Source organism: Magallana gigas, chromosome 1 (genome assembly GCF_963853765.1).
Source record: "Magallana gigas chromosome 1, xbMagGiga1.1, whole genome shotgun sequence".
In the NCBI taxonomy this organism is placed as follows: domain Eukaryota; kingdom Metazoa; phylum Mollusca; class Bivalvia; order Ostreida; family Ostreidae; genus Magallana; species Magallana gigas.
This window is the reverse complement of record NC_088853.1, coordinates 51950644-51974380: the sequence shown is the minus strand read 5'-3', so window position 1 is coordinate 51974380 and position 23737 is coordinate 51950644. Positions and strand designations below refer to the sequence as shown.

At 34.0% G+C, this 23737-nt stretch overlaps 2 protein-coding genes across 8 annotated transcripts in view; one reads left to right on the top strand and one right to left on the bottom strand.

Moving 5' to 3' along the window:
• The window catches only part of LOC136271142 (uncharacterized), a 53624-nt gene that overhangs the window by 22879 nt on the left and 7008 nt on the right, over positions 1 to 23737 (top strand). For 5 of the 7 annotated variants that reach the window (XM_066070511.1, XM_066070536.1, XM_066070529.1 and 2 more), the window contains 23 exons: positions 1269 to 1406; positions 1757 to 1984; positions 7242 to 7496; positions 8312 to 8446; positions 8837 to 8974; positions 9094 to 9225; positions 9850 to 9987; positions 13929 to 14060; positions 14490 to 14627; positions 15709 to 15840; positions 15978 to 16115; positions 16210 to 16341; positions 17200 to 17337; positions 17647 to 17744; positions 18535 to 18644; positions 19061 to 19089; positions 19275 to 19534; positions 20155 to 20242; positions 20445 to 20518; positions 21622 to 21658; positions 22209 to 22306; positions 22942 to 23070; positions 23478 to 23626. In XM_066070511.1, coding sequence (XP_065926583.1) covers positions 1269 to 1406; positions 1757 to 1984; positions 7242 to 7496; positions 8312 to 8446; positions 8837 to 8974; positions 9094 to 9225; positions 9850 to 9987; positions 13929 to 14060; positions 14490 to 14627; positions 15709 to 15840; positions 15978 to 16115; positions 16210 to 16341; positions 17200 to 17337; positions 17647 to 17744; positions 18535 to 18644; positions 19061 to 19089; positions 19275 to 19534; positions 20155 to 20242; positions 20445 to 20518; positions 21622 to 21658; positions 22209 to 22306; positions 22942 to 23070; positions 23478 to 23626 — 3046 coding nt within the window. The remainder of the gene's footprint in view (positions 1 to 1268; positions 1407 to 1756; positions 1985 to 7241; positions 7497 to 8311; positions 8447 to 8836; positions 8975 to 9093; positions 9226 to 9849; positions 9988 to 13928; positions 14061 to 14489; positions 14628 to 15708; positions 15841 to 15977; positions 16116 to 16209; positions 16342 to 17199; positions 17338 to 17646; positions 17745 to 18534; positions 18645 to 19060; positions 19090 to 19274; positions 19535 to 20154; positions 20243 to 20444; positions 20519 to 21621; positions 21659 to 22208; positions 22307 to 22941; positions 23071 to 23477; positions 23627 to 23737) is intronic. The other 2 variants (XM_066070519.1, XM_066070523.1) reach the window with 2 other exon arrangements.
• Positions 4196 to 6493, bottom strand: LOC136271178 (scavenger receptor class F member 2-like). The gene is made up of 4 exons (XM_066070595.1): positions 6359 to 6493; positions 6133 to 6264; positions 5124 to 5261; positions 4196 to 4816 (listed from the first exon to the last, which is right to left on the bottom strand). The coding sequence occupies exons 1-4, from the start codon at positions 6390 to 6392 to the stop codon at positions 4692 to 4694; spliced, it is 429 nt and encodes a 142-aa protein (XP_065926667.1). The 5' UTR covers positions 6393 to 6493; the 3' UTR covers positions 4196 to 4691.

Below are 23737 nucleotides of genomic sequence, written 5' to 3'. Positions count from 1 at the left end.
TAATTTATAAACCACGTTGTCATGAATTAGGCAATTCCAAGTTTTTTCTATGTTTAGCGTCCGCGGATGGATTGGTTTTCAGATGTAAAAATTTAAAAAAAAACCCACTATGGTTGTTCATAAAATTCGATCGTTTTTTCGTATACCGGGCATTTTTAAATCGGGATCGGAAATCAAATATTTATAAACAACATTCAAAATGCAAGATGTCAGTTCTACTATTATGCAGGGAATTTATTTGTCTTTTATTTATTATATGAAGTTTAAATTTGTGCCAGAGTATGGATTTTTTTTATTATATTATTTGTTATTTTTGTTACAAAATGAAGAAAATACTTCAAAATATATAATAAAATTTATTTTGTTGAACTTTTAAAGTTTTGGGTTTTTTTCTAAGGTTTGTGTTTTTTCCTGATAGAAAGTTAGGTTTTTGAGTTTTGGGTGGACGCTTAACAAAGAAAACACTTGCAATGGCCTTATCAAAATGGTGTATGAATCATTTTGGTACTAAGTATATTGAGTATCATCAAACAAAAATGTTATGATCCTTTCGAGGGTTTTACTGGCAATATTGAAATATATAAAATTTAAGTTTAAATGTTTATTTTTAGTATTTTATAAGAATACAATATAACGGTAAGTTAAAATAGAGATTCCACAAATTTAAGAGTGTTGTGTCGGCCATAAGCGATGCTTTGAAAGTGTTTAGTGGTTTGGGGTTGTATCAGGTTACATTATCTACTTCTTCACCAATAATTACTTAACCAGTTCAGATCAAACTTAGCACAACGCAGCTACGAATAAAGAATAAAAAAAAATTGATGTTTAGTATACGTTGTTATCAAGATTTTGATCAGTAATTTGGCTGCAATCCTAAAACTTTTCTTAAACATCATGATATAAAAGATAAAACTCACTTTGGTTCTAATATTCAGGACGAATAGAAGATTCGGTATTTGTTTTGATTTGTACAAAGAACAACGTCAATGTATGCTCTTGATAAACTTCTGGAAAAAACTGTTGTGAGAAATTAATAGATAGAGGTGATTCAGATTTATCCATTTTTTTCATTGACTGCGAACATTGAGTATAATTGTACGTAGAGGATAATATTTTAGTATACGTAGTAATTAGCTGATTATATCTTTTGGTAATAAGGTTGTGTTGCTCTTGGGAACGATGTAACCATTGTGTTTAAAATGTTTTCTTTGAACAACTCTCTAAGTTTGCACCAATTGCTTTATACTTTCATTTTTTTTCTTTTAAAGAATGTCAAAATAGAACATACGGTCACCGATGCCAAAGAAAATGTGGACATTGTTTAAACAGGTCCAAATGTGACCACGTTGATGGAACTTGTTTACAAGGATGTGAAGAAGGTTATGGAGGACGCACATGTAACCTAGGTTGTATTTTTAGTTACTTGCCACCTTGTTTTAAGTTCCAAATACGAACAACGTAAAACGGATACCAAATCTCCTTAGAGATATGAATATATAAAACTGCATGTGTATGATATGATTTAAGGAGAGTAATGTGTAAATGTGCGTAACCTAATTATTCTTTTTTATTATTATTTTTTGGTCTAGGTTAGTTTCAAATTTTTGTATGATGCATAACAACAATGTTGTTTTATTTTGGAAATTTACAAAAAGCATTCTTAATTCTTCTGTGATACAAAATAAGAGTTCAACATTTGTGGGACACTTCTTTTCGCTAAAAGGCTCAAATAGTAATGATCTAAATAATTTTACAGTTAACTTGGCTCTACACAAACCAGCATATGAGGAGAACATATACAGCCATGCTAACGTTAATGCCAGCAATGCTGTGGATGGACACAAATCAAACTTGAACGGTTTAGGAGGAGAGTGTTCAATATCAGCTGAGAATCAACGCACCGCCACCTGGTGGGTTAATCTAGAGAGCATCTATAGCATCCATAACATTCGTATCTATTACAGGACCGAGAATAAAGCCTGGGGTACGTACCAATACATCAGTAATATTTTTAAAATCGTAATTAATTTGAAATAGTGCTTTTTAATTGTATATTGATAATGCAACTGCTGATATATCATAATCATCGTTTTAGCAGGTAAAAGGGCCAATAGAAATAGAAGATATTGCTACAAAAATTTAATAATTATATAGACAGCGATCATATTAGAATATTATTTGTTTTCCAATTTTGGTGCAGTGATCAAACTTTCCGATGTCATTTGCCAAATGCTATGGGATTTATCTTTCTCAAAAAGGGGGAATAAATTGAATTTAAATGTGATGTAATCATTACACAAAGTGTTTATACAAATACTTCTACGTTAAAAAGCAAGTAAAAAGTTGTTTTTTAATGTACAAGTTAATTTTTTATTTAAAAAATGATATCTTAGAGAGCCATCTATACTCGAGGAGCAATTTCTGCAGAGAATTACCGATTCACTACTGCAATATTTGTGTTCAGCATATGGAACACTTTTTTATGATGCATATAACGCCAACGAGTTTGAACTCGAAAAGTGCTGATAATGCAATACAATCGAAATATACATGTACTCTATATATACACGGTATAATACTCATGTTTATTTCCAGATTTGTAGTTACGGAAGATTGAGATAACTAATGTAACACTTATTGTATATTAAGTCATTAAAGAAGTCACATAAGTTATTTAACAAAAATTAAAGGTCATGTCGATGATGAGTCAGGGGTTATGGTCAGTTACCCATACTGGTTAATCGATATCATTATAATATATAAAAATTAGGAGAATTCCTGAAGTTTAATAAAATAAGTTAAACTTTAAATATAGCTGTAAAATGGAGGAGGATCTCATTAGGAGTGGATGGCCTACGTACATGTAGGCATTTCCTGATATTTAATCTACATTAAGACTCGTATTTAGATTTTAAATATTGAGAGTATTAAAGAGTGAAGGTCCTTTTGTTACACTTACTAGATTTGAAAAAAAAAAGGTTATGTATCAGTACCGGAAAGAATTATTTTATATGACTGTTTAATCCTTTGTAATATATTTTACGGTGCTACCGTTCTGGCAAGCGCAGCAAGAATTACACATACCTTGCATCAATGTCAACCTAGTGTTATATAATTCAGGTATCAACGAACGTCAAAGAATTTTTGAGAGATTATTCCCCTACAATAAGTATGCCGGGGCAAATGCACTAATTTTAATGGTCATGATAAATACAGCGCAACCCCTATCCCTCTCCAGAGAGAGAGAGAAAGAGAGAGAGAGCGAGAGAGAGAGAGAGAGAGAGAGAGAGAGAGAGAGCGCCCGGTTCCTGTTTGTAGGTGTGTAATTTCCCACTTAAATTTAATGGTTTGACTATTTGCAATATGTACATAAATCTTTTAACTTTATTTTTTTTCTTTATTCCTTTTTATTTAGTTCAAAATATCCTATTGTTTATTTCCTCCCTACTCATATACTCATATACTTACCTGCCTACTGTACATGCATGCACAATTAGCTTAAAAATGAATCGATATGACAGTTAAGTATGGCTCTTGCTAGTATATATTTAAATAATCTCTATATTAAAAAAAACTAATCATATGTCAATGAGACAGGTATCGCAGTCTATAACTGAAATAGCTAGTACACGCATTACAGATGTTTATCCACCTCTAAATTTATCGCGGGAAATATAGCGCGAGAGCACTGGGACGTCATCCATAAATTTGTTCGTCTTTGTTTACGTATCTCGAATCAATACGAAGGTATGGAAGCAGCTAACAAATCTCTTGAGTCTAGCCAAAGCATATGTGGTACTCTAAACGTGTCTTCAAAACTTAAGACACCGTTAATTACGAGTTAAAAGTCGGCCAGTTTTGGCATGGCACCACGGGTGAAAACATTAGAGAGCATTATGGGACGTAGACAAAAAAAAAATGTTTGATGAACTGTAGGTTTAGCTCGTTCCTTTTCCCGCGCACACTGGTTCTTAGAGCTTGCTTCACTCGCCGGCGCTGCGCTATTATTTTTTGGCGACATATAATAATGGAGAGGTGACTGAACTGCTAAGTTGCTGTAAACCTACTATATTTCGCGTGCAAGACATTTTCTAGAGGTTTGCGAGAGCTTCATCGTCGCGAATATTTCTCACGGCGAATCAGACCGTGTCGTCTGATTGTTATAAAAACACAAATCTGGATAAAGAATTGTCGAAATCTTTAGTTGTCGCAAACCAGTTTTTCTCCGGTAAATTGCGAAATAATGTAATCGTGAATAAAATTTGGTTTACAGTTTGCCATTCAGTCATCTTTGAGGTATATTTCAGTCACTTTAAAGGAGGCTAGATGGTCGTGGCCATTTTAAGGCTATATATACCTCTTTTAGACAAAGAGCTATGTACAAAGGTATAAAAATTGTTCAAATTTTAATGATAAAATTATTCTTTATTCAACAATACATTATGGCCAAAAACACCATATTTAAACGTTTAAGGCTGATCTGATCGTTAATTCGTTCCTCATCCAGCCTCCTTAAAGTGTCTGAATGGTAAAGCTTTACCTCGTGATTCTCCTTAACTTCGCACACCTGGTATATAAATCCCAATGAATTTAAAATTGTACAGTGTATCAAATTTTCCATATCAATGGATAATTATAAATTAAGTTCCATTGCCATTTCAGTGACACACTTAATGATACATAGATATACTTTAAACACGAATATCTCGTTTGATAACCTGTTTGCAACTGCCGGTTTTCTTTTCACAAGTTCTGTTCACGCAAAGCGAACTGCAATTTTTAAGACAGTCGTAGCCAAAACGACCGTTCATACACTCTGCAAAAGAAAATACATGTACAGGAATATATAGAAATCTGGGGTTTTTTTTAGAGCAAAAAAAAAAAAATCCAAAAAACATTAACATACTTATTTTAGTTTGAAAAATGTAATCAGTACATACAAATTTTCTGTGTAATTATGTAACGATGATAAAAATTGTGGCGTGGAAACAAAATGGGTTATAATATGTCTCAAAAGTGTTCTAAAGTTATTCGTTTTCATTTAAAATACTCATGTTCTACGAATTTCTAAAATTATACCTGTAAACAATGATGAACTTAATAATAAAAGAAAGTTTCTTTACCTTTCGTGCAGTTGTCACCCATATACCCTTGGTCACATCCATCTACACATGTTCCGTTTATATGATGGCATTGTTGGTTATTACGACAGTGTCCACATGGCATGCTACAGTTCACTCCAAAAAGTCCACCATCACATTCTATCAATAAAAGGGTACATGTAAATGCAATTAAAAGGGTATACACTTTTTTGAAGCGATATAAAGCTGCAGATAGTGAGGTTTTAAATCATCTTTACTTAATGTTACACAACTTAAACAATGTTTGACGGCGGACTTAAGTACGGACGAAAATACCAGATTCAAGATATTCATCAGACACCCCCCCCCCCCAAAAAAAAAAAAAAACATGAAATGTTTGTGAATATTTTCAAGTGAAATATGATGATACATCTCTAAAATAGATGGTTTCTTTTAGTACATAAACAACAAGTTTGTAGAGGAAATACAATTTTGTTCATACGTGATCTTAACGGAAAACTATATTTTCTATACAGAAGGCCGCCATGTACATGTATACAGCTGATCGAAACATGCCGTGAATATCATCGGACAACTAACAAGACAACTTTGATGGTGTATTCTTCAGAGTTGTATTAGTGATTCGTTATGGTTTTAAATCTAGAACTAAAAACATCCCGACAAAAGACCTGAATGCGTTATTGTGAAAACAATCACCTAACAGCATCATCAATCATCATTTCTTATCAATTTGATCATCTTAATCGCAATGCAATCATACGAACAACAATTTAACTATCAACTCAAATATTTTTCCCCTCTGATAAATAGTCTTGCTATCCGTGGTTTAATTTGTAACCTATTTCGTGTTTTACCTTTCAATTCATATTTATATGAATGAAAAAGAACAATAAAGAAAGGCAGGGTGTGTATGTGTGTAGGCATTTGCGTTTGCACCAAATTAAAAAAAATGATCATATTTGCTGTTCACGGCACAACTTAATTACGAAAGTGTTTTACCTGAATAATTAATGGCCTTATGATTGATTACCTTCTGTACAGTATGTCCCTTTATATCCCGGATGACATCCCAGATCACAAATACCAGAAGATTTGTTACAGCTGTAGCATTTATCAGGGCATTCCCGTATACAGTTTTCTCCAAAATATCCATCCTGGCACTCTTTAATAGGAAAACAAAGAAGCAATCATTTTGGACGATGAACATTATTGTCTGTTGTTTAGATCTCGGAAGCAACATCATTTAAAATTGTTACCTTTTATGCATTCTGAGCCCATAAAGCCACTCATGCACCCATTAAAACACGTTCCATTCAAGTGATGACACTGCTCATTTTTTAAACAATTCCCGCACGGCACACTGCAATTTTCTCCATAAAAAAGGTCATCACAAACTGAAATGAATATCGTCAACATCACTTATCTTGAATATGTCTTGTTGTTTAAAAGTTTAATTATAAACAGATTGTTACACAGACAATTTACACTTAAATTTAATGGGTATGCATCAGTACCTGAAAGAAGGTCTAAATGTTATCTTTCTTATGAACATTATTGCTTCATAGAAATTTTGATCATCTTTCAGAAATTTGAAGTATTATTTTTGGCAACATATCAATTACGAAAGGGTTTTTGTATTTTCTATGCAATGTAAGACCCTAAGGTGGTATGGAACACTTTCATTTTGTGACGTTTTGTTTATCGAAATAAACAATAAATAAAATGAAGTGTAATTATTTAAGTATTTTCTTTCCCAATATTGTCACCTAACAACGTAGCGCAGTGGGTTATAGCGTTTACTACGAGTCTGTAAGTCATGAGTTCGAATCCCGCTCTGGGTTTTACAATTTTTACCTCTCCATATATTTTTAAAAGCTATTTGTGGTAAGATATTGTAAAATTTGAAAATTATAAACCGGTGAAAATCTGTTGATTATAATTTACTTTTATCCACATTAATATTGACAAATGTCCCTTACAACCTTAAATTGATTAAGGTTTTTTTTTACTCAGATTGTTTTGATCTAGTTTGATAGAAAGTAGTTTTGAAACGAGTGGATATTTGTTTTTCTTGCTTTAATTGTTTCTGTTTATTCATTGTGGTATGTTTTGTGAACGTAAACTATATTTTTATTGAAGATTCATCAAACGGGCATACAGCGAGATTTCTGGGATTCTCTATATACGTCTCAAACACAACAGACAAGTCGGAGGGAAGACTTTGCTACAAAGACAACAACTTCACTGAAAGCACGATACCAGCTGTCTTTAACACCACCTGCTTTGTTCATGGTCAATACGTCATCTACTACAACGAGAGACTACAAGGAGTTACCTATCCTAGTGGATATTCTGACTACGCCTATAACGAACTCTGTGAAGTAGAAGTCTATGGTAAACATGTTTATGTCTATAGTTTCGTTGTAGAATGTTTAATTTAATTTTTTAATTAACTTATAAAGATAAAATAAATTTCAAAACACAATTTATAAAATTTGTATGGATTGTTATTAATACAGTACCGATCAGACCCAACCTAACACCAGAGTAAACCCCAACTAAACCCCGGGTTAACTTTTGGGGTTTACTTGGGATTTACTCTGAGTTTACTTTTTGAAAATGTTGGGTCCACTTAGGGTTTACTTAGGGTTTACTCGGGGTTTACTTTGGGTTTACTTTGAAATTGCTTTTAAGGTCAACTGTATGCACTGAAGTGTGAAGCAGGCAAGTAATTTATATTACCATCCCACTGCCTGTAATTACTACCCTTTGTATATTCCGAATACACAGTTAGCGTGGCTTTCAGGGGTATACTTCTGACTTCTGACTGGGTTTACTCTCTGTGTCCACTCTGGGTTTACTTTGAGTTTACTCTGGGTCCACTCTAGTAAACCCGAAGTAAACCCCAAGTAAACCCAGGGTTTAGTTGGGGTTTACTTTCTGTTAGATTGGGTCTGATCGATACTGTAGTTATGTATTAATTTCAGTAATCTTATTTCATTCATTTATAAATTTGATCAAATTGATCAATTAGCTGGAAAACCAGTACAATGTATCAGAGTGTTAATAATGACATGGCATAGTGATAAATGTCGTTTGCTTGTTGTTGTCAGTTAGCAATTGACAAAACGTTTTCAAGAATGTACACATGAAGACAGTAGACAAAATGATGAAAACAAATAATCAATACAAGTTATAATTATACCTAGGTTGTCCAAGAACTGGATACTATGGTATTGACTGTAACATCTCCTGTCCTGACGTCAACTGTCGATACTGTCACATCGAAACGGGCGCCTGTCAGGGATGTAAACCTGGATACAAGGGACACCAGTGTGAATTAGGTATAGTATAGCAACACTCAATTCAGAAATATTATAGTTTTCTCCTTTTATTTTAAATAGACCTTCTTTATAAATAATTTTTTTTCATCGTCATTTGTTTCTAATATTGTCATTAACTTGTTTCTAATATTGACATCAATTATGATATAGATCAAGATGTAAATAAAAAGAACCGGATATATTTTATCATAAACTAATTTATTATTTATCATATGTCATAGTATAAAGATTGTTTTAATAATGATTGTTATCTCTGACTTCGTAAATATATACATTATCACAATTATTATCACGTGATTGGAAAATAAGTCGTAATTTTGTTTTAAAAAACTTCTGTTATAAATTTTATTTCAAATACATACTACTGCAATTTTATGATTGTGCTCACAGAATGTGACAAAGGTTGGTATGGAGACGGATGCCAAAGACAATGCGGACATTGTATAAATACGACACAATGTGACCACGTGAATGGGACTTGCTCACAGGGGTGTGAAGTGGGATATGAAGGTCAAACGTGTGATCAAGGTCAGTTGATAAACCTTAACACTCTGTTCCGTCTGTATATTTCATTGTTAACTCAGACCAGATTGTTTCTTTAGTTGAATTAGCATGCACAGTTTTATTTTTTTTCTTCATTTTTTTAGAGTGCCAAGACGGATACTTTGGTGAAAACTGTGCTCGAGAATGTCCTGCTAACTGTAACAGCTGTAATAAAACATCGGGACTTTGTGATCTTGGATGTCATCAGGGATGGAAAGGGACACATTGTACAGAAAGTATGTATCGGGATAATTCATCAGGTCATACAAACATTCAAGCATAAAAAAATGATGATATTCAAGATTTGGTTCTACGCATTCATATTATATGTCTACAACGCATATGTATTAATTAATACATTTTTATTATCAATTTGAGCTCATTTAGTATCAAAAACATATAAACTGATAGACTTGAAATATTTTAAGTCAACTAATTTTACTAAACCAAAAATGGCATTAATTAATACATTTTTATTATCATTTTGAGCTCATTTAGTATCAAAAGCATATAAACTGATAGACTTGAAATATTAAAGTCAACTAATTTTACTAAACCAAAAATGACAAGAGACATTTTTACACTACATAAGATATTAAATTGATACATGTATCTGTATTATTTGCAATGTATCTTTAAACCGTTTCCTTGCTCTTTGTAAAACGTGTTGTCCGTCTGCTTTACACACAATCTGATTTGGAAGAAAATATATACAACGTTAAATTTAGTATACTTTTATTTCGTTCCTTGGGTTTAAAGCCGAACATCTGTTGTACGATTTAAAACCTTACTATCTTGAGCTTTATATATCAACAAATAATTTTATACAGTTTTAATTGGAGTTACTATTTTATTTATAGAATGCGATGGTGGGCTTTTTGGAGCGAACTGTAGCACACCTTGTGGACACTGTCTTAATAATCAACAATGTCATCATATAAACGGAACATGTGTAACTGGATGTGACCCAGGGTATATGGGAGACAACTGCACGGAAGGTAGATATAATTTCTTTTATTATTAAGTTCATTATGGATTACATGAATAACTTTGGAAATTAGAGGAACAAGTGTATGTTTTATGAAAACGAATAACTTCATAACACTTTGTACAACGCACTTTGAAAAACCAATGTAAGAAAACGTTTAAAGAAATGTTTTCAACATGTACTTTTACGCGATCATTTTTAGCTCACCTGAGCTGAAAGCTCAAGTGAGCTATTCTGATCACAATTTGTCTGTCGTCCGTCTGTCCGTCCGTCTGTCCGTCTGTCTGTCTGTCCGTCTGTCCGTAAACTTTTCACATTTTCAACATCTTCTCAAGAACTACTGGGCCAATTTCAACCAAACTTGGCTCAAATCATCCTTAGGCAAAGGGGATTCAAAGTTGTGAAAATTAAGGGCCACACCCGTTTTCAAGGGGAGATAATTAGAAATTAATGAAAAATTTCGAGAAATTTTCAAAAATCTTCTCAAGAACCAGAGAGCCAGGAAAGCTGAAACTTGTGTGGAAGCATCCTCAGGTAGTGTAGATTCAAAATTGTGAAATTCATGACCTCCGGGGGTAGGGTGGGGCCACAATGGGGGGGTCGAAGTTTTACATAGGAATATATAGAGTAAATCTTAAAAAATCTTCTTCTCAGAAACTAATCAGCCAAGAAAGCTGAAACTTGTGTGGAAGCATTCTCAGGTAGTGTAGATTCACAGTTGTGAAATTCATTATCCCCGGGGGTAGGGTGGGGCCACAATGGGGGGTCGAAATTTTACATAGGAATATATAGATTAATCTTTAAAAATCTTGTTCTCAGAAACTAAACAGCCAGGAAAGCTGAAACTTGTGTGGAAGCATCCTCAGGTAGTGTAGATTCAAAGTTGTGAAAATCATGATCCCCGGGGGTAGGGTGGGGCCACAATGGGGGTCGAAATTTACATAGGAATATATAGAGTAAATCTTTAAAAATCTTCTTCTCAAAAACTAATCAGCCAGGAAAGCTGAAACTTGTGTGGAAGCATCCTCAGGTAGTTTAGATTCAAAGTTGTGAAAATCATGACCCCTGGGGGTAGGGTGGGGCCACAATGGGGGGTCGAAATTTTACATAGGAAAATATAGAGTAAATCTTTAAAAATCTTTTTCCCAGAAACTAATCAGCCCGGAAAGCTGAAACTTGTGTGGAAGCATCCTCAGGTAGCGTAGATTCAAAGTTGTGAAAACATGATCCCTGGGGGTAGGGTGAGGCCACATTGGGGGGGGGGGGGTGTTAAAATTTTACATAGAAATACATGTATATAGAGTAAATCTTTAAAAATCTTCTTCTCTGAAACTAATCAGCCAGGAAAGCTGAAACTTGTGTGGAAGCATCCTCAATCAGTGTAGATTCAAAGTTGTGAAAATCATGATCCCTGGGGGTAGGGTGGGGCACAATGGGGGGTCGAAGTTTTACATAGGAATATATAGAGTAAATCTTTAAAAATCTTCTTCTCAGAAACTTATCAGCCAGGAAAGCTGAAACTTGTGTGGAAGCATCTTCAGGTAGTGTAGATTCAAAGTTGTGAAAATCATGATCCCTGGGGGTAGGTTGAGGCCACATGGAGGGGTGGGGGTGTTAAAGTTTTACATAGGAATATATAAAGTAAATCTTTAAAAATCTTCTTCTCAGAAACTAATCAGCAAGATGATTCTTTATAATTGTTAAAACTTTGGCTCCAGGACAATTCTTCGGCCTCACAAGAAGGTTCAGAGTTTGATGTAGCTAAATATCCCATATATAAACAATTGTAAAGGATCTTTTTGAGAACTGCAATACTCAACATGCGATATGACGATAAAATTGAAGCAGGCAGCTATTTTTTCATTAGATTCTTTTTGTATTACTGTATTGAGTTATTGCCCTTGATTTATTGATTCTTGATTATTTTAATTAATGCATCCACTGTTAACCAATTATTGTGATGATTATTTTTATACAATAATAAATATTCAATGTATATAAGTTGTTCTGCATAAGAAGTTTTGGGTTAGGCCGGATTAGTTTGTTTATTTTTGATTTCCAATTTTTAGATACTATGAATTATTTAAGGCCGGCAGATATATAAGGACAGTGTCTAATGCATTAAGATGAGCGACTGTTTGGGGTTAAACTTAAACCGATCGAGACCACTGTCTGACGTTGGCATAAATTTGCATACTAAATTAGCCATCTGTTTACTTTTATCGACAAACCAATCAGGTGAATGAGTTGCAAGGTATTGTGGGCTACTACAAGTTTCAGTGTATACAAAGCGTATTGAAAATATATACCATTTTGAATTGTCCTTTGGAAACTCATTTTGAATGATTTTTCAGAATTTATGAAATTAATATGGACAATTATGTCTGAACTTCAATTTCTATGCTCACATTTAAAAAATATTGCATATGAGGACTTATATCAACCTATTTAAATACCCCATTGCCAATGTTCAAAAGAGAGGTACGTCCTATTGAATTAAAAGCAGTGAGTACCGTTTTTTTCACGTGTTACCCCATATTTGGGAAAACATTAGTAGAATGCGCGTTGATATTTTCTTTAGGGACATTCATCAGTATGCTTAACGGACAAAATACTACATGTATATGCTGCATAGCTTGCTCTTCTGCGTTTGTATATGTGTGCATTTCTAGTACCGTGGCTATTCACGTATGTTAAAAGTGTACAGTTACTTGTATTTATTTCTAGTGCACAATGATAAAGTCACCAAAACACAATTGTGAGCTTTTTCTTATTAAAAATCTGTTTGTACTTGTATGCGTATGTTTGTCAGTCGTTTGATACTGATCATTTTTGAAGCAACAATTGATCAACTAAAACAACGGTATTTTTCAATGTGAGCATGGAACAAAGTTAATGGTACGTAATCTTTCCTTTTTTACCTTCTAAAGTAAAAATCAAGATGTACAAACATTCCGGCAAGCAATTAAATATTGTGAATAAAACAGACAAAAACCACGTGCGTTTGTTGAATCGTAAACACGTTGTAGACCGTCATGCATTGCAACTCATTCAATGGATTGGAGAATCTGCTTGACGTAAATTCTGTCACGTGTTAAATATTGCTATCTATAAAAGGTAGTGTACCCGACCTGTTAAACAGGTATGGATAGATTGAGTGTGTGTACATCCCTGCTCTATCTAATCTATGTGTTTTCTAACCTTCGATACAAAGTGTGCGGTCATTCCTGCCCTGTATCGCATTAATACAAGTGTGCAGTCATACCTGCTTGTATTGGTGGTGGTTGCGGCGGAGCACTAGTGTATGGTCATCCCTGCTGGTGTTCTGGCCTTTCTAGCGCAAGTGTGAGGTACTCCCTGCTTGCGTTAGGTTGAGCTGTTGGCGTAAGTGTGCGGTCATCCCTGCCTGCTTGCGTAAACGTTGGTACCTGTTGAGTTGTGTAGGTGTGCGGTCATCCCTGCCTGCGTAACGTGTGCAGGAGCAGTGATTAAAATCTGCTCTTGTAAATATTGGCAGCAATCAGGGCTATCCGGGTTCCAAGGGGGAAAAATGGATTTTATTTATACAGGATCTACATGTAGTTTTGTACATTGTCCAGATTGTTTGTATTATGACTCCATTAAGCTGACTTTATCATACCTATTGTTCCTCAGGTGAGCGATGTGGCCCATGGGCCTCTTGTTTAGGATAAGCTTCAAAATTGAGGGTAACAAAATATCTGTGACGTACTTTAACGACTGCAAACGTTATTAATTTAAGAAAATGTAGCCCAGGGACCTTTATCTAAATTCACCGTTAACAACGTATAATCTAAGTTTTGCGTTAAGCCTACGAATTACAGTTTATCAAAAAAATAAATTCTATAATTTAAACATCAGAGACCATTAAAAATGAACAGTTAATGTTTTTTTAAAGATATAAATATTTTGTCGTTTTGATTTTTTTTTCAGAGTGCTCAAACAACACTTTTGGTCGTAACTGTCAGGAAAAATGCAACAGGACGTGTATAACCTGTGACATAGTTACTGGAATCTGTGACAGTGGATGTCATCCCGGTTGGAAAGGAGACTATTGCGAAAACAGTAATTTATCAACGCATATTTCAGTAGAATAATGTACTGTTGTTTCATAGACAACAGTAGATTATGTTCGTATACATATTCGTAGAATACAAATAATTATGGATTTCATTGTCGTTTCTATTCATAAAAATGAATGAAGTGCAAATTTTGTGATGAAAGGATTATTGGTAATAAACAGAAGTTTCTTTGAAATGGTGAGTTTACATAATATTCTACAGAAGAGATGCCTGCAAATATCAAGAAAGCACAATGAGAAATTTGAAGGATTTTGTTCAGCGTAATCACAATTCTACTTGTTTTCATTATGCAACAATGCTTAAAGAGCATTGTAATGTGTTTTGTTTTACAATAAAATGCAAATGTTCTGTGGCATTTGCTGTTTTTCAGGTTTGCATGAGAATATAATTCATTATCTTTTTTAAATCCTAGAATGCGATGGCAATTTCTACGGAGCCAATTGCAGTCTACAATGTGGAAAGTGTATGAACAATACACAGTGTCACTACGTTTACGGAAATTGCAAGGGTGGATGCGCCAGTGGGTTCAACGGCACCAAGTGCGATACAGGTATTGTATACGTGGCTATATCAAACAAAATGTTGAGAAAAAACATTCTTCAAGAAAGGTAAGAACAGTAAACGTTTGAGCGTCCTTGTGATATCACTTTCTTATGTTTGAAAAAGGCCCTGTCACACCAAGTTGCGTTTCAACGGCGTATTCACGGCGTTGTAAAATTCATGGCATCACCGTAGAATCGCAAGAAAAATTCAGGAAAACTTGTACAATAGCCGACGTTCGAGTGTTCGTAGTCTGGATGACAACGCACTAGAAACGCCGTGGGAGTGCGGTACAAACACTAACAAACGGAGAAGAAACGTAAAGAGAGCTCGATGAACACAGTAACAACTCTTTGGGTCGCTGTGTGAACACAGCCAAATGAAAAACAACTTGTTCACACGCTATGGATGCGCAGTGAGAGCATGATAGAGACGTAGATCTCAAAGAGCTTGAGGTCTCTGTGCAAGCGCAATTGACTTTTTTCTACGTCTACACTGCGATTAGCTGGGTTTCTTGAGCGCACCAACGGAGCTTTAGTGGCGCTGTTGAGACCTTACGGCGCTGTCACAGCAACCCCCTCCGCTTCTACGGCGTGTTTATCAGAACGCAGAGACACGGCGCATACTTTGTGCATAATTAAAGTGCGCGCCGTCGCATGGCGTCCTAAAATGTTCAAGGCCATCCCACTGCGCTGTTATGGCGCTGTAGGAGACTCTACTGCGTTTACCTTGGCGTTTTGGCGTTTTATATTATTTAAGGATCGCCGCGAGGACACAGCTCCGGTGTGACAGTGGTTTATGTTAACAATAGGACTTCAAAGTAGGGTAGATTAACCTAAGTAAGTTTAAATGTTTTTATACAGCCAATTGTTTTACCGTTTTGTTAATAGTTAAAAAAACAAATGATTCCGTTTCCAAGGGTTATCCACCACTAACTTGTGGAAGTAACACGTACAACGCAAGGCCTTTCACTTATCTAATTTGTCCAACAAAAATGTTACATTTGAAATTTATACCTATTGTTGAGAAAACTTTCCTTGAAAAAATCTGTATCATTTTATCTACACTAATTTTCCGTTTACTTTTTGTAGAATGCCCTGATGGTTATTTTGGTCCAAACTGTCGTGAAGCATGCAACGAAACGTGCAAAAGCTGTAATAAGACCTCGGGTGTCTGTGAATACGGCTGTAAACCAGGATGGAAGGGCGACTTTTGTGAAACAAGTAATAATGATTTTTTCTAGATAGTTATGCTTTTATTTTCCTGCATGTAAATTTTCTGTGTAACAATATGTTTATAATTAAACTTTTAAACAACAAGACATATTCAAGATAAGTAATTTTGATGATATTCATTTCAGTTTGTGATGAACTTTTTTATGGAGAAAATTGCAGTGTGCCGTGCGGGAATTGTTTAAAAAATGAGCAGTGTCATCACTTGAATGGAACGTGTTTTAATGGGTGCATGAGTGGCTTTAATGGCTCAGAATGCATAGAAGGTAACAAATTTTAATGGTGTTGCTTCCGAGATCTAAACAACAGACAATAATGTTCATCGTCCAAAATGATTGCTTCTTTGTTTTCCTTTTGTAGAGTGCCATGATGGATATTTTGGAGAAAACTGTATACGGGAATGCCCTGATAAATGCTACAGCTGTAACAAATCTTCTGGTATTTGTGATCTGGGATGTCATCCGGGATATAAAGGGACATACTGTGCAGAAGGTAATCAATCATAAGGCCAGTAATTATTCAGGTAAAACACTTTCGTAATTAAATTGTGCCGTGAACAGCAAATATGATCATTCTTTTTATTTGGTGCAAACGCAAATGCCTACACACATACACACCCTGTCTTTCTTTATTGTTCTTTTTCATTCATATAGATATGAATTGAAAGGTAAAACACGAAATAGGTTTTAAATTAAACCACAGATAGCAAGACAATTTATCAGAGGGAAAAATATTTGAGTTGATAGTTAAATTGTTGTTCGTATTGCGATTAAGATAATCAAATTGATAGGAAATGATGATCGATGATGCTGTTAGATGATTGTTTTCACAATAACGCATTCAGGTCTTTTGTCTGGATGTTTTTAGTTCTAGATTTAAAACCATAACGAATCACTAATACAACTCGGAAGAATACATCATCAAAGTTGTCTTGTTAGTTGTCCGATGATATTCACGGCATGTTTCGATCGGCTATATACATGTACATGGCGGCCTTCTGTATTAAAAATAAAGTTTTCCGTTAAGATCACGTATGAACAAAATTGTATTTCCTCTACAAACTTGTTGTTTATGTACTAAAGGAAACCATCTATTTTAGAGATGTATCATCATATTTCACTTGAAAATATTCACAAACATTTCATGTTTTTTTTTTTTGGGGGGGGGGGGTGTCTGATGAATATCTTGAATCTGGTATTTTCGTCCGTACTTAAGTCCGCCGTCAAACATTGTTTAAGTTGTGTAACATTCAGTAAAGATGATTTAAAACCTCACTATCTGCAGCTTTATATCGCTTCAAAAAAGTGTATACCCTTTTAATTGCATTTACATGTACCCTTTTATTGATAGAATGTGATGGTGGACTTTTTGGAGTGAACTGTAGCATGCCATGTGGACACTGTCGTAATAACCAACAATGTCATCATCTAAACGGAACATGTGCAAAGGGATGTGACCCAGGGTATATGGGAGACAACTGCACGGAAGGTAGAGATACTTTCTTTTATTATTAAGTTCATCATTGTTTACAGGTATAATTTTAGAAATTCGTGGAACAAGAGTATTTTAAATGAAAACGAATAACTTTAGAACACTTTTGACACATATTATAACCTACTTTTGTTTTCACGCCACAATTTTTATCATCGTTACATAATTACACAGAAAATTTGTATGTACTGATTACATTTTTCAAACTAAAATAAGTATGTTAATGTTTTTTGGATTTTTTTTTTTTTTGCTCTAAAAAAACCCCCAGATTTCTATATATTCCTGTACATGTATTTTCTTTTGCAGAGTGTATGAACGGTCGTTTTGGCTACGACTGTCTTAAAAATTGCAGTTCGCTTTGCGTGAACAGAACTTGTGAAAAGAAAACCGGCAGTTGCAAACAGGTTATCAAACGAGATATTCGTGTTTAAAGTATATCTATGTATCATTAAGTGTGTCACTGAAATGGCAATGGAACTTAATTTATAATTATCCATTGATATGGAAAATTTGATACACTGTACAATTTTAAATTCATTGGGATTTATATACCAGGTGTGCGAAGTTAAGGAGAATCACGAGGTAAAGCTTTACCATTCAGACACTTTAAGGAGGCTGGATGAGGAACGAATTAACGATCAGATCAGCCTTAAACGTTTAAATATGGTGTTTTTGGCCATAATGTATTGTTGAATAAAGAATAATTTTATCATTAAAATTTGAACAATTTTTATACCTTTGTACATAGCTCTTTGTCTAAAAGAGGTATATATAGCCTTAAAATGGCCACGACCATCTAGCCTCCTTTAAAGTGACTGAAATATACCTCAAAGATGACTGAATGGCAAACTGTAAACCAAATTTTATTCACGATTACATTATTTCGCAATTTACCGGAGAAAAACTGGTTTGCGACAACTAAAGATTTCGACAATTCTTTATCCAGATTTGTGTTTTTATAACAATCAGACGACACGGTCTGATTCGCCGTGAGAAATATTCGCGACGATGAAGCTCTCGCAAACCTCCAGAAAATGTCTTGCACGCGAAATATAGTAGGTTTACAGCAACTTAGCAGTTCAGTCACCTCTCCACCAGACCTTTTACTTAGTTCGAGTTTACTGTATGGCAGAGTTTTAGCCTATAATTAGGTGAATAAAACAAAAACCTATATACCGTTTTATTTTGTGATAGATTGCAACACAGACAAGTGATTCTGAGAACAACGCCTCATTTGTTGGTGTAGGGGTCGGATTGCTAATCTTACTCATTGCTTCTGTTCTCGTGTTTGTCATCGTAAGAAGGTATACAGCATTATGAATTAAAACGTTATTTTGAACGAAGTAGATACTGTTTGTACATGATATTTAAACAAGTATAAAATTAATTAAATGTTACTTAAAAATTTGAAATTTAACCCAAACTTACACAATTATTTAAAATGGGTTTGTAAAATTAATGTTTCTTGTGCATATTGAAATAATAACCAATGTTCTTGTATATTCATTCCAAACATTGGTTATTCTTGGCTTTAAATAGTTTAACAAATAAAAATTTTTAAAAATGTTTTATCTAAATTATTATTTTTTAAAATGCTATTTGGAAATATTGTATATTCAGATAAACTACCAGTATGTTTATACATGTATATAAAAAATGATGGCTCAAAAGGTGTGGTGGTTATGTTAAGATTGCGTTATACAATTTTTTTTCTGTTCAGGTATCGAAAGTCTAGTCCACACGGCCAACGTAAGTATAATAATGCATTTCTTGGAGGTTCGTTTCTCTATTAAATAGTAATTTTTAATTTCTAGGAAAGGAAAGTGTATATTAAAATGCAGACGTGAATTATTATATGAGTTTAACGAAATTTGGGGGGGGGGGGGGGTGGTGTAACATATCATTTTGTAAATATTCAACATAATATTTCAAAGCGCTGAACAACAATCGAAGGGATGATGAGATGAAACTTACAGGACAGGGTAACTCGAAAATAAGTACTCAAGGTTCAAGCAATGGTCGCCCAGCCATTGAAACAACACCTTTGAACGAAGGTATGAATGGGATGATAGTCGAGGATCCCGAATATTTTAACGTAACCAAGACGACGCCCGATATAGCTATTGATAAGCTTGAAGCTGCTATTGCTGAGAAGGGAAAGAACGACAACGAAGGTTTCCGAAAGGAATATGCGGTAAGGGTCAAAGAAAACCGTCTATCACAGAATGTGTTATAAAAGAACCCATTGAATGGAAAAAACGTTGCTAAGTCTTTGAGAAATAGTAAGACGGCATCAAGGCAAATATCTTTTTAATGTTGAAAGATTGCTAAGATGTGTCTTTTGAAGCAGAACTCTTTTATCAAAGAATTTTTTTTTGAAAACTACTCACCGCTTTTACTACATTTGTAACGTTAATGCGGAGATACTTTAAAAATTGAAACACTGTACTTTATTCTGGTCTCATCTTGCAGCTTAAGAATGCAAAAGTAAACTGAGACTGTTTTGTATCCTTTTTCATTCATTTAATGAATTGAATGATTCCTTTAATGTTTACGAGCCATTAATAAATGGTGTCAATATTAAGATAAGAGATGATTCAAAATTAAGAGGGAGTGACATAAATCTGTCACCCCAAAAACATTTTCGATGACTTCTGTATTTATTTTTTTAAGTACACTAACATAAAACAGCATTGGGGAGGGACAATTGTTTTTAACTTGACATGAGGTTTGGCTTAAAGCTTAATAAATGATTGACCCAAAAATTCTTGTTATTTGTGATAAAAAGAATTCTAGATAAAAATTGTATTTTAGGCTCTTCCAAGTGGTGAACTACACACATGTGAATTTGGAAAGAAACCTGAAAATGTTCCTAAGAATAGATATAAAACAACTTTTCCTTGTAAGTTTATATTGCATGATCTTTTGAATTGTATGTAATTGACCATTTATCGCCATTTCATAAAATTTCAAATTTTAGATTGATTGTTAAATGTTATTTTAAGCATCAATTCACACCAGTGAACATAGTTTACATGGGTTTTTTTCATTTTTCATTAAAAAGGTTATGCATTACAAGAGATAAAAAATACATATTGTTTTAGATGACCATTCCCGAGTTGTACTAGACACCCAAGGCGGTGAAAAATCAGATTATATCCATGCGAATTACATAGAGGTTAGTAATACGGTACACTACCCCCATTTTATTTTCGCCCATTTCGACCACGTTGTCAGCGGGCTAATAAAAAACTCGATTTATTGTCGACTGTCTCGATTCTTTTTATTTAAACACAACTGTGTCCAGCTAATTCAAAATTGTTTGCAAGTGTAAAAGGGCGAATGTTACATGGGGCAAAAATTACATGGTGCGAAAAACATTTTGTGATTGTGGTGGTAACTGTATATTGGACATCAGCCAGCCCGAAAGAAATTATATATAATATCTGTAAATATTTGGTACATAGAATAAAAAGCTTTAAAAAATGAAACCTCCTGAGAACTAGTTTATGATTCTCGAACATATTTGAACATATGGGATACAATTAATACAAGTAATATAGTGCTGTTTTAGTTTTTAAGGTGAAAAGCACAAGAAACCCAGCGTGATTTTAAATTTGGGTATTTCTATCAGCTGGACGTGCGTCATCTTGACGTCATATTTTGAACGTTACCGTGCGCTGATTACATGAATTGTATATCCTACTAATTACATAGAGATTATTCAAATCAAACCTCGCCTGAACTTGGTCTTTTACACATTTTTTTTAGTTGTTGCTGGTGTTGTTGGTTTTTTTTAACTTTATTTTATTTTATTATGATTTTACGCTGGGTACTTGTATTTTAAGCATGTGTTTATTAAACGACCTTGAAATGCAGTTTTTTAATAAATGTAGATCATCTGTGACTTATAAAAATAGCCATAACATGGACTTTTTTAATCATTAACAATTGTGTTTTAACAGATTTAAACAAACATACATGTATATGTTTATAAAAGTATTTCACCAATTTCTTAGTTTTGTACCATCGGTTACAGAACCTATGAACTGTTATAAATATTTCACAGGAATTGTGCTGTATCTTCTACACAAAAAATAGATATCGTTGTGTATTCTACATTGCAAGCCTTTTCCAATCCTATTTATTTTCAAAAAATTAAAACTACGTGTAATGACTGTGAAAAAAATTATCTCCACTCTGAAAACAATCACAGTCCCCAAAAGTGTACTGCGTTTTTTTCGGTTTTGTTTTTACTTTGTACTTTTGATTTCTTTTAAGGGTCCAAATCGGAAAAAGGAATACATCGCTGCTCAAGGTAATGTATACTAAAAAAACTTTGGAGGAGTTCTTTGAAAGTAGGCAAAAGTAAGAGCAATGTGTAGTAAATTTTGGCCATGGTTTTATATAAATGGTATTGATTTCGTCAAAGAGCATTTATTTCGCATGTTCAGCAATTTTAAAGTTTATGTCGGATTAATCATGTAGAACAGAAATAAATAGAGTACTTATATATGAACATGAAGGTGAAAAAAAAGCTTACGATCTTTTATACGAAAAAGCTATAAATGTTTTAAAACATTAGGGTTCTACGTGCTAGTACATAATTTCCTTACACAATCTATGAAACGCATATTATGATATACGTTTTCAAAAGGTATACTGTTACAATGTATTTAACATACAGAATATATTGCTTTTTTGTTGTATATCCTTATACAATCCAAGATATCAATCCATGAATGACAATTAAAACTTTTTACATGTAACTAGATGGAAACATCTTAAAAACGATATGATACAATTTTAAAGTTCCTGTAACATTAAGAATGGTTTTAATCAGTATTAGTATTGTTCTTGTTTTGAAGGACCGAAACCAAACACACTTGGGGACTTTTGGCGTATGATCTGGCAAGAACGTGTGACTACCATCGTCATGGTGACAAACCTCAAAGAGGGTGAAAAGGTTTGTTTATTTGTGGCGCCTTCATACAAAAAAAAATGCGGAGAGTGTGACACATTTCATGTTTGGGAACACATCTTAAAGTCAGATATACAGCTAAAAAAAAGGGACTAGGCGTTAACGGAAAGGATAAGTTAATTAAAAGTTTTGATATGTCAGGGTCCTTTGTTTAATCAAAATAACTGTAGAATTATGATATTCTTTTCTTTAATTTATTTATCGGTGATCATGGGTATGTGTTATATTGTTGTATTTGTATATTGTTTATGTTTTAAAAGAATGTGTGTTTACGATCAACCATTATTACTGTAAACCAGCTTTTATTCGTGACGACTATATTTCGCGATTTGCCGTCGATAAACTGGTTCGCGACGATTACTTTTCGTGACCTTTCTTTATCCACACTCGTTTTGATAAAGCACCCATAAGTCAAAGACTAGTTCGCGGCGAGAAATATTCGCGACGAAGAGGCTCTCGCAAATCTCGCAAAAATTTCTCGCACGCGAATAAAACTTGATTAACAGTTTTTGTTTTGCGTGTGTGTATTTATTACCCTTTCATTGTATTCCCCATTTAGGGATATATTGCTAAACAACTCCAAATTTCATAAACATTACATATCTTATTTTACTTTTCAGCTCAAATGCAGTAAGTATTGGCCCGACAAAGACAAGCCAGCGACGTATGGACCAGTGCTGGTTACGCTTTTGGAGGAGAAGGAATATGCATTTTACACTACCCGCCAACTCTCCGTGTACAACAAAGAAGTATATATTCATAATTTTTCCTCATTTTTATTTTTTTTTTTTTACTTTAAATGTTTGCTCGTTTTTACATGTATTTCTTTTTATAAGGAGGCTGGGGGTTTCATCTCGGTAACATTTTCCAAAAGCACTCAGTTTCAAACATAAAGATAACACCAGACTTCTCCTATGTTATTTGCATTTTCTCATAAACAGTATTGAGAATCATAATGGCTTCATTGCATCTTTTACTGTTTAAGAAAATAATGATAAACAACAATAATGAAGTTACATTAAATTTTTCCAATACGTTCCTCGTTTTGTTTCAATAGTTCATTGTTTTAGGGTTTTTTTAACCAATGAGATGATTGCAGTATGAATCTATTTAATTAAAGACAATATATTGACTTAAATGTGAGTATACTCTTAAGCTTAAGAACACACGTGTAGTAACACAATATCACTACACTGCCTGGCCGGATCACGGAGTTCCAGAGCCGCTGGGTTTGCTATCATTCCATAGCCACGTCATGAATACATCAGCCAACAATAGTCAAGGTCCCACAACCGTACATTGCAGGTAAACAAAACTATTACTAAAAACCAACAAGGCTTTCTTTCAAATAAACATGCGCAAACTTAGTTGAGGCCGGTGGGGGGGGGGGGGTATCTGCCACTGGCCACTGGAAAA